General features: G+C 37.3%; 1 protein-coding gene across 2 annotated transcripts; it reads right to left on the bottom strand.

The window, feature by feature from the left end:
* Positions 1–1,458: 1,458 nt before the first annotated feature.
* Positions 1,459–8,534, bottom strand: LOC127455004 (cytochrome P450 26B1-like). 2 transcript variants are annotated; one of them, XM_051722520.1, is made up of 7 exons: positions 8,467–8,534; positions 7,582–7,944; positions 6,591–6,815; positions 5,871–6,146; positions 5,496–5,651; positions 4,579–4,986; positions 1,459–2,741 (listed from the first exon to the last, which is right to left on the bottom strand). In XM_051722520.1, the coding sequence occupies exons 2-7, from the start codon at positions 7,783–7,785 to the stop codon at positions 2,364–2,366; spliced, it is 1,647 nt and encodes a 548-aa protein (XP_051578480.1). In that variant the 5' UTR covers positions 7,786–7,944; positions 8,467–8,534; the 3' UTR covers positions 1,459–2,363. The 2 variants fall into 2 exon arrangements, with proteins under 2 accessions (XP_051578480.1, XP_051578479.1); XM_051722519.1 differs by lacking the exon at positions 8,467–8,534 and having other exon boundaries at positions 7,582–8,432.
* Between the last annotated feature and the right edge of the window lie 3,339 nt (positions 8,535–11,873).

The raw sequence follows: 11,873 nt of genomic DNA, 5'->3' as shown, positions 1-11,873 counted from the left end.
ATCTTTAGGCATCCATCTTCCTAGTTGGTCACACATGACTCCTCTAAATGGTTTGTATTGATAAGAGAGGCTACATGTCTACTACTCTTGACTTGGAGGCATCTCTGCTTTATGTAAACATGACTGCCCTTCATGCTCCAAAGTATTTCTGAGTTAAAGGTCATGGCCTCACACTTGTCCATTTGAGACAACATCAATCAGAGAATCATTCATTCAGTGGAAAGTGTGAGTGTGATAACTTAGCTGGTAATTTTCAATAAATTCCAAATGTATGAAAACAAGTGACACTTTATTGACTTCTGAAACTTTTTCTGACATTTTCAGATGCTTCATATATTCTGTTTGTATTTGTGTAACAAATTGCTTTTTCTTTATGGTGACCTGACTAATCACTAGAGTCCAATAAATGGGCTCCACAAGCACACCCATCTCCAAATGTTCATGAACCTAAGTTAAATCCTTGTTTCATCTTTTAGATATGTTTAGCATCAGACAGAACTAATGCACACATTAGTCATGTCATTTCAATGTGCATTGGGTTTAACAGGCTTCCATTGTCCCATCCTGTTCCACCTGACCTTCCAGGTCATGCTCACCTAGCACAAAATGTTTTAAGACAAGTCGCTTTCATTCATACAGCCTTTTTCTGAAAATTAACTGCAATTTTCTTTTTAGTGGTCTTGTGTGAACACATCATGTCGTCAGATTGGACAGATAGCTGGAAAGCTAATGCATGTGTGAATTTCAGATGATACATATACCAGTAAATGCAATCAAACAATTGTACTGCAATTTAACGAGTTTCACGTGACACAACAGCATGGCGTTGATTTCCATAAAGCGCTTCTAAGGGCACAGAGCAAAACTAAAGTGCCTCTGGTAAGAGACCTCTTTAAGTTTTTTCACTGAAACCTGTTTGGGTGTAAAGACTAGCATCTCTAGTTTCGTTTGATATGCTGCTTTAAAGATTAATAAATTTTTCATGTGCCAGCGTGATGATAAACATAATGTCCACATACGTGGAAATTGGGACAGTATTCCCTCAAAAGTTGAAAAAACATTTTAGTTATTTTCAATAATTTTCCACATGAACAAATCTGTGGGGTATTTTGCTTCATTTTAATATAAAATTTGTTATCACCATACAGACAGTTCTATTCATTAAATTTACTGTACATTTTCACATTGAGAATCAATGGGTTCATTCAAAAGCCATTTTTGAGAGTCACTATCTCTCTGCAAGCTGGCCTTGGAAGCAGAAAGTGTTTTTGGAGGTTTAATGGAATATTGATAATTGTGTTAAGAGCAAAACTTTAACTTTATTTAGGCATGAAAATTATGCTCTACCTCCATGTTTCCCCTCATGGAGGATCTTACAAAGGTTATCCTATTGCATCAGACCATAAAACCATTTTAAGTTCTAATTGGAACCATTTTAAGAGTGTAGAAAAAGAAAATAGTCATAGTAACTGAACTGCTTTTAAACACACCAGATCTCTTTATTGAACAGAGATATCCTAAACACTAACAGAACTCCAAATGCACATTTCAAAATAGATACAGTAGCAGATATCACATTAACATGAATACTGAGCATCTACTCATCACATGAGACACATGAGCACATGAACTACAAATTACACACACTTACGTATTGACAAGACAAGTACATATACTCCTATTTGGGAGAAAAAGTGCTGCTTGTTTTCTCCTTCCCTGTATTTAAACCGATCCCCCATGCAGTTCACAGCGCAAGGATCGTTTTTCACAGCTTACATTCATAATAAACACAAATATCTATTCATTAGTAGCCTATTTATAGGATTTAAAGCAATATGTAACTTCTGTAAGTACTTAAGTACACAAAAACAGCATGTATAGATAACTAGTCATTTTAATAGTACAGTAGTCTAGAAACTAAAGAAAGTGGCATAATAGTTTTTTATTTGTATATTTAATGAGCTATTCTCCTTAGGGGGGAAAAAAGCTAGAGTCCTTGAAATTATAAATAGAGCTTATTAATGTTGCTACTTCATTTCACAAAACAAAATCTTGTTTTGTTTATATATCACATACAAGGTTGAGATTTATATGCACCTGTATTCTCTTTTTCTATGATCAAGATATAAAGGAGTTGATGTCATGCACATCAATGTGGCTTGGTTTTTCAGACTGAAGTAACTTGCATGCATTCTGTTTTCTTTAATGTCCAAATCCATCACTTCATCCCACTGTCTTCCAAACAGATAAATGAGTTTCATTTTACACAGATATCAAGAGGGAAATTGCAATATTCCAAATAGCAGTTTTGGCCTTTGTCTGTTAGATTTTTACTTGAAACAGTGTCTAATATCAGTTTTTGCCTATATATGAGTGGACTCCCTCCGGTTTCTCTCGATCCCGTGGTTTCTGTAGTTAAAAAACACAGGCAATCCATTGACTGGATGCACGATTGGCACCGTCTGCATCCTCGGATAACTCTTCGTTGCTAGAGTCCAGTCTGCTGTGGCGAGCAACTCCACAGCAAGAGTTTTCAGCACAATCAAAGCGAGTTCTCGTCCGATGCATCTCCTCACGCCGCCACCAAAAGGCACGTAACTAAAGCGGTCAGTTTTGCTCTCATCTTGATCAGCACCAAACCGGTCCGGGTTAAAAAGCTCTGGATTCTGATAAGCTTCTGCAGTCTCGTGTGTGTCCCGGATACTGTACATAACGCTCCAGCCCTTCGGGATCTGATAACCCTGCATAGGCAAAATATAGGTATTTATGTACGTTAGCCAAAGCACAAATAGTGTTATTGCTTTCCATATCCTTACAAAATAAATAAATACTATTTTATTAACATTATTAGGCATACAGTGTTTGGTGGACAAGAAACATTACAATTTGTTTTTGAATTTTTAAAAATATTTTTTAATCATCATCTTAATTTAGGACATGGTAATTTAAATGATGATTGAAATCATCTTTAATAAAGCCTTCAGTGACTCGCTCATAACAAATGCTAATTTGTCACCACCTACTGAATCTGAATTAGTTTTTTGGTAAACAGATTAAAAACTCTAGTCCCTCGAATCAATCAAATCCTCACAACTAGGGGCCTGGGTAGCTCAGCGATTATTGACGCTGACTACCACCCCTGGAATCGTGAGTTCGAATCCAGGGCGTGCTGAGTGACTCCAGCCAGGTCTCCTAAGCAACCAAATTGGCCCGGTTGCTCGGGAGGGTAGAGTCACATGGGGTAACCTCCTAGTGGTCACGAATAGGGATTCTCACTCTCAGTGGGGCGAGTGGTAAGTTGTGTGTGGATCGCGGAGAGTAGCATGAGCCTCCACATGCTGTGAGTCTCCGCGGTGTCATGCACAGCGAGCCACGTGATAAGATGCACAGACTGACTGTCTCAGAAGCGGAGGCAACTGAGGCTTGTCCTCCACCACCCGGATTGAGGTGAGTAACCGTGCCACCACGAGGACCTTCTAAGTAGTGGGAATTGGGCATTCCAAATTGGGAGAAAAGGGGATAAAAAAAAAAATAAAAAAAATCCTCACAACTAACACAGGGGCTTTTTAATCACCTTAACTTTTTCAAGGTTATTTGATCTGATTTTGTGTCATTGGAATTAGTGATCTGTGACATTCCATTATATTCGATATTAAACATTTTTATATATATTTGTTAATAGGAGATCTGTGAACACAGAAATGTATTTAGATTTGTGCGGCAAAATTTTTTTTGTTTTTATTTTGAAGTGAAAAGGAAAAGTAAGACCCTTGGTGTAAGACGCCCCCCTCAGAATTGGGGCAGAAGGCCCCAGTAGCATATTGTTGCTGGTGTTATTTTTATTTAATTTAATAATTATTAAAATGTATGCGGTTATTGTTAAATAATTCCACAAATTAGATTAACATTTCAAACACATTCACTATTCATTTTAACTTAGGCTAAATGAGTAGAATTCAATCTGAATTCATAGTACTGCTATGATGATCTCTGATTAAAAATATGGGAGTCCAAATATATATACTCACATTTTTTAAACTGGAGGTCATGATAGAAATACTGTGAATTCAGACTGAATTCCACAAATTTAGCATATTCATAGGCCTGTACAGTATATCATTCATAAAATATTTTTACCCTTTCAGATAAATCTCTTTGATTGGGCTCATCTATACCCCAGTGTTGGCACCTTTTCATATGTGATGGGGAGGAGGTCATGGCCGGGCCGTGATGGAGCATGGCTGGCGCTGAATCAGATGATCAGCGGGAGAGCGAGATAAAGGGCAGCCGGAGACAGTGAGACAGAGAGAGTGACGCATGCGGCCACATTGTATACGTGTCTGTGTTTGTTTATGTTTGTTTTAAGTTGAGTTTCTCATTAAAGTTTACGTTGACTGTTCAGCCAGTTCCTGCCTCCTCCTTGTCCATCCTTTATCTGTTACATTGGTGCTAAAAGTAAATGCACTTTGTTCTTAAGGGTGTCTTCCCCCATCTTCCCCTTCAATGCACAATGTTTAAATTTAATACAGTAGATTTTCTGTGATATGAGGTTTTCTGAAGAAGAAAAAATAAACTCACATTCAATTCAAATGTTTGCAGCACCGTCCTGTATCCCCCAGACACCGGTGGGAGGAACCGAAGCACCTCTTTGACCACACAGTCCAAGTATGAAAGCTGACTCAGTTTCTCCAAGCTTAGGTAAGGGACGTGGGTCCTAGAGCGACGCCCCTCATCCTTTTCCCCTGCTTCAAAACATGTTGTTTTATTCACCGCTGAATTCTTCTCAGAAGCATCACTTGCCTCGCTGATGACGTTCCCATGGCAATGGGAGCGACAGCTGTGCACGTCAGCGATCAGCCCCTCGCTCTCTAGCTCCGCTCTGGCACGCTCGCTCACGTCTGGATGGCGCAGCAGCTGCAGGATGAGGGATGTTGATGCGCTGGCGGTGGTGGAGTGTGCAGCGAAGATTAACTCCACTGCAGTTTCCTGAAAGACATTTTCATTTTTTATTCAGCAAACACTTTTATTCAAGGGAAATTAAATAGGTAGGTATATAGGGCCTACTATGACTAATTATACACATTTTTCCAGAAGGGTGCAAGTGCAAACAATAGGTTGAGAATGGTAATTTTTCTTTTTTTTTTTTACATGTGGTGATTAATTCTACATTCTGGGTCTCTTTGCATGAAGTCATTGCCTAGTAAATAAAATAAAATGGGTAACAGTAAAATCATGATGTATTCACCTAATTTCAAGGGCGTAGATTTGGCTTGAACATTGGGGGGGTTGCAGTGATAAGCATTTACATGTTTCCATTGATCATGGTTTAAATAATGGGGGGGGGTCGTTGTACTTGCTCATTTTGATTATTGGGGGTTTGGGGCAATCTATGCCCCTGCCTAATTTTAAAGCCCACAAAGATTAACTCATGTGTGGAGTTTATTGAAAATTGCTCGTTAAGATTTTTTGATTTATACATTCAGTTAAGATGTTACCTTGAGCTCCTGCATTGTGAGTTCGTAGTCATTTTCCTTCGCACCACTCAGCATATAGTCGAAAGCGTCACAGTAATCACTGGCTTGCTGCTTTGTAAGTTTCTCCTGTATGATCTTCTCCATGGCAGAGTGCAGAATCTCACGGGCTCTGATTCCCTACAACAACAAGCCACTATTAGACTATCCTAGGCCATGCCTAGAAGTTTTTTTTATACATATATATATGTAAAAGAGACCAGGATTTATCTATCTAGCAATTCATTTTGTTTTCATTTGCATTCATTCATAATTTCATTCAACTGACTTGAACAAACTGCAAGACAATGTCAACTTTAGACTGTTGCAGGAATGTCAGAATGAGATGGTCATTTTCACCTTGCGCAGGCCGCTTATGGGGGTGTCAATGGGAAGAGAAAAGAGGTTGTTCATGAGCTGTTCGAAGGTTTTGGAGAGGTGGACGATGCGCTGCTCCTCCAGTCGCAGACCAAGCAGGACGCGCACCGCGATGCGGAATGTGAGTGACTTGGCCGCGGCGTAAACATCCACAGAGCCGGTCTCAGTGCACCACTTGGCAATTTCAGACTTGACGACGTCTTGAAGGCGCGTCAGATACGTCTCCAGCGCGCTGTGGCTAAACACTTTTGCGAGGATCTATGAAGCAAATTAGAAATAAACAAAAACAGAATGCCAAATTTTATTTTTATTATTCTGTGAGCTTAAATGAAATAGTATAGCCTTACAAAATTTACAGCAAGCTTTTTAAGTCTTTTAGAATGCATAATAATGAAAACATGAAACAGAACTTATGTGAATTAAAGTAAAATTTAATTATGAATAAGGCAAACTGGTTTTAGAAAGCATTTCAGTCCTCAATTGTTAAAGTGAAAGTGACGTTTGCAAAACAAACCCTTATTTATTCAGTCCCATCATGAGTGGCTTTGCATCATGTTTTCTGTATAAGTGTGGGTTCTTATCAATTAAATATACCAGTCATGATTGATAGTTCATCATGTGTCAGAGCTTTGTCTTAGTTTCCCATCGGGTCGCACCTAAACTGGATAGGCTGCATGCATTATAGGCACTGGGCTTACTTACTTTTCTTTTCCTCTTGTGCAGATCACCGACCGAGTTGACCAGGGTGTGGGGCCCGAGGATGATGCGTGTACTCTGGGGCCACTGCGTGCACACCAGCGTGTGTTCACCAAGGAGAATCTTGCGGATGTTTTCAGCACCGGTCACCCGTATAACGGGTTTGCCCAAAAGGTGAGTTTTAAAAACATTTCCATGTTTCTCACGTCTGGAAATATGAAAGCTGGATCCCTATTAAAAGAAAGAGAGAGAATGAGAGAGTGAGTGAGAGAGAGAGAGAGGTTTGTTGAAAAGCTGTTATGCCAGTTTTTGCAACCTCTGGAATGGAATGATCAGTTCTGGCACCGCACAGGGAAATCATGGTGAAAACGTTACCACAGTGAAGAATTACACCCTCATCAAGTTCACACATGCCATGGAATAAGTCCCCTTGTGCATTTGTATATTAGGCCAGCACATAACTAGCTCATACCCTTCATACTCCTTTTTAAGGTGACAACATGAAGTAGTCTTTAATATAAGAATTGGTAACACTAGCAATAACAACAATATTTATAATTACAATAATGTTAAAAACAATGCGTTATAACAAGCAGCTGCACGAAATAATTACACGTGTAGTTTACACGTGTACTAATTATTAGAATTGGTAAAAACAAAAACACTGTAATATTAGGTGTGACTTTATAATTGATAGGCTATACAGACTAAATGTAGGCCTAGTCATAATTGACATTGCAAGTAAAAAGTGCAATTGTTACCTTAAAGAGCTATTTCTACCTGATCTAACCCTTAAAATGTGTTTTGTTGGTGTAACTTGATGTAGCTGTTCAGGTTGATTCAGTGATGTTATCAAATAACATTTTGGACTTGAATCAAACCAGTTAATTTAAGCGTTACCAAGTGAAGCACATTTTTAGGTTAATATTTTTATCATAGAGAGTGGGAAAAGAGTTTTTGGAACCTTACAGTTTTTAGGCTACTTCAAAAGTCTTACCTGGAAAAGCCAGTGGAACGTTTCTCCGACCACCGGCCAGCCCATGGAGCCATGCGGGAGTGGGAGTTTACACGCCCGATCCAGGGTGATGCTCCACCTGATCTCCCACAGCAGCCGCGAAACCACGAGCAACAGGAGCGCCGGTAAAATGGCACCGACAGCCGCCAGCAACGTAGACACGAGGCAACAATCGTGCCCGAACATCTCCAACGATAAAGTGAAGAAAAAGAAGAAGAAGAAGAAGAAGAGAGAGAGAGAGAATCCACGTGCGCTTGTGCGTGTTGTTCCCGTGAGGATGTCTTGATGGAGCCTTCAAAAGTTGAGCAACGTTCCAAAAGGTCCCTTTACGCGCTCATTGGATATCTGTGAATGAACATTCGACTAGTTTGACATAGGTTCATGAAGTCGCACACAATTCAGAGGAGAGGTGATCTACGCTGCTTTCAATCTCTTCTCCAGCTTCCCAAAGAATGACAAGAAACTGACAACTATTCCAAACAGTTTTACAAGTTGCATGCGCAGGCATGTCTTTCATCCGAGTTTATTCACCTTTTCGATGAGTGCCAAAATCACTGGGACATCCCTTATTCTCTCACCACGGCTCTGACTGTAAATCAGACTCGAAATTAACTTGAAATAGAGATTGAAGACGTAGCCAACAGATAACTGGTTGTCTTTATCTCAAATTTTTGGTAAAAACGTAAAGCCTGTGCTATTCCTTTCTGCCCTAAGAACACTTCTGAGTAAATAAAATCAAATGCAAAATCTGTCTGTGTTAGATATGATCAAAGTTCTAAACATCAGTAATTAAATAGGCATCTTTAATCGAAAATCACAGCATCTATTATTTCAGAGCTTAGAGTGAGACAATAACTGTGTACTCACCTCAGCACAAGTGTAAAAGCATACCGATGACATGCTGTGAGCTCTTGAAGCTTCTCAAGTCATTCTCTCTAATGTGTGCAATCTTCAGTGCATCTCACGCGCTCGGGCTTTATATTGGCACAAATCATGAACCACCTTCAACAGTGACGTATGAAGTTTTTTTTCGCTGATAGTTCAAGAGGTCGTGTATAGATCACACGGGATTGGGAAGTTTGAGCTCTTATTATAGGGCCTACTGTAGCGCCAACAGAGGGAATGAGAAAGCGAAAGAGAGAGAGAGAGAGAATTTAGTTTTTTTTTTCTTTTTTTTTTTTTTTTTTTTGTCATTGGTAACCTTCTTACCAATTTCTTTATTGAGATTCCATTCGATCCATTTGTCATTAAATTGTAGAAAAGATAAATGACACAAGGAAGGTATAGTATAGTTTAGAATGTCTACATATATTTATTTATTGCCAAATTATTTTTTTATTTGTATTTTTTTATTTTATTTTTTTTATCCCTTATTTTCGGAAATCATAAATAGTAAAAACGTAATCTGTCATTTGTAATTCTCTGAATAATTTCAAATCGGAATTGGCACAGACAATCAAAATGATATAATTAAAATTATAACGTAAAACAGTAGGTAAATAAATTACTAAGAAACATAAAAAATAAAATAAAAATAAAAACCTAAAGGAAACGACGTTGACTTTTGTCAACAGTTTCATGCAGTAAAAACATGCCCGTCAAATGATTGGTTTGAAGAACTTATGAAATGTACAGCATTGGTCCTCCATTCACGTGGAAGTTAAACCACATTTTGTGCTTGTGGGTTTCTTTGACGTGTTTATTATTATTATTATTATTATTATTATTATTATTATTATTATTATTTTCGGTCAGTCGAAGATAAACTAATCAGGGAAGTTATGACACTGACAAAATTAAATGAGATGTAAACCAATATTAATAATAATGAAAATTTGTAGAGATGTAAATTTATCTCTGGCCAAAAAAGAAATAAAATTAAATAAAATTAAATAAAAAAATTAACGCATACATTTCTAGCCCAAAGCAAAACTTGCTTATTTGTTGTTGTACCATGAACATCAAATAATTTATTTTTCCATTCCAATAATTCACACACACACACACACACACACACACACACACACACACACACACACACACACACACACACACACACACACATATGTTGGTGCAGCTATCATTATGAGGACTCTCCATAGACATAATTATTTTTATACTCTACAAACTCTAGATTCTATCCCTAACCCTAACCCTACCCCTAAACCTAACCATCACAAAAAACTTTCTGCATTTTTCCATTTTCAATAAAACATTGTTTAGTATGTTTTTTAAGCAATTTAAATTATGGGATCACTAGAAATGTCCTCATAAACCACATTTATAGCATAATACCCTTGTAATTACCAGTTTATAACCTAAAACTAGTCCTCGTAAACCACTTAAACCTGCCCACACACACACACACACACACACACACACACACACACACACACACACACACACACACACACATGTTGGTGCAGCTATCATTATGAGGACTCTCCACAGACATAATGATTTTTATACTGTACAAACTATAGATTCTATCCCCTAACCCTAACCCTACCCCTACCCCTAAACCTAACCCTCACAAAAAAACTTTCTGCATTTTTATGTTTTCAAAAAAACATTGTTTAGTATGCTTTTTTAAGCGATTTGAATTATGGGGAGACTAGAAATGTCCTTATAAACCACATTTATAGCATAATACCCTTGTAATTACCAGTTTGTAACCTAAAAAATCATCCTTGTAAATATCTGTTACACCCAAAACATGTTGACCCTATCACCAAATGATACATCATATCTAAAAGGATGACATCATCCCAAGTCACAAATACCACATCACAAAACCTGATAAATTAGAATGTAATTTTAAAGTGTGGCTGTATGAAATTAATCATAATTAACATGAAACCTGATGTTGATGTTGTCTAAGGCAATAATATATTTCTGTTGATTTTTACCCTTGCTTAAAGAAACACAAGAGTGTTTCAGGGCTTTCACTGACAATGCTGGTCTTTGATATCAAAATCATCTTTGATCAACTTGTGTGTTATCACACACATTTGGAGGATCATTTTTCTGTGGCTGCTTGGTGATGTACTGAAAATGTCCCTTCTCTCTGTTCAGACTTGCTTTTCGTGACAAATATAAAATCCTATCTGCTTTGCACGAAAATGAAGTGTTTTACCTATGAACACACACGTTCACCTTGCTATCTAAATTGGAAAATTCCATTTACTTTAATTAAAATAAGCTTATTTTTAACGTTGCTTGCTAAGACAAGCGTCATTGTTAGACTATTAATAGTTTTGTTTGCTAAGGCAATATCGCTATTGTGTACTATCACTGAAACTTAGGCATTTAAACAAACCCCTAGCCCTAAGTATTAATCTGCAGTGCATAACTCGTCCAGCACTGTTTCTGCTCACATCTCAAATCGTGCAAAATGTTGAGGAGAGATGTGCTATTACTTTAGGCGATCAAACATACAATTTTTGCTAGGCAGATGATATATTTGGACAAGAAAATCCCTTTGACTTACATTTCAAGGATCACATATAGGCAGTGGTCGATTTTTAAAAATGTTTTTAAGGGGGATGGTGTATTCAAAGGTGGTGGTGGTGGTGGGGGGGGGGGGTCTATTACTTATGGGTCATTGACAAATTACACCCAAATTTTAAATGAGAAACACTTATGTCATATTCTCAGAAATGTAATCTTTGTCCAATTTGGTTTCATACATTTTTGAAAAATCTTTATAGCATTTTCAAAAAAAAAAAAAAAAAAAAAAAAGATCAAACTTTCAAATTGTCATGTGGTGTAACCATTAAGTAAAAAGTATTATAACACTTTCTTTGCACCTTGAATACATGAGAGTATAAACAACTTATTCATTAATTTACACAAAATTTTCAAGGATTTTTTTTTAAATTTATAAATATAATGAATTTTTGAGTAAAAAATATCAAGAACTTTACTCAGGGTTACACCACATGAACAAAATGTGCCTTTTCATAAACATGTCAAAATAAATATCAGATGTTTTTTAAACATCTTCCTTTCTACATCCGTTGACTGCTGGGCATTCCAATTTCTCCCATTCATTTTAATAGAAGTGGCACGTCTATACCAAATAGTCTCAGTACCAGTGTTTATCTCAGCAAACTAAATACTGACAAAACACTATTTTACTGTGTTTTATTGTTTTTATGGTTAACAAACAACAAAATGGCTACCTACTTGTTGGTTACACCCAAAGATTTTGTTTTGGTGGACAAAAGCGTTTTAAAATATGAATCAATTTTAATTATTTCACTGAGTTTCAC

The sequence above is a fragment of the Myxocyprinus asiaticus genome, chromosome 17 (assembly GCF_019703515.2).
Source record: "Myxocyprinus asiaticus isolate MX2 ecotype Aquarium Trade chromosome 17, UBuf_Myxa_2, whole genome shotgun sequence".
Taxonomy (NCBI): Eukaryota; Metazoa; Chordata; class Actinopteri; order Cypriniformes; family Catostomidae; genus Myxocyprinus; species Myxocyprinus asiaticus.
The sequence above is the reverse complement of the archived record's forward strand: the minus strand, read 5'-3'. Positions and strand labels throughout refer to the sequence as shown.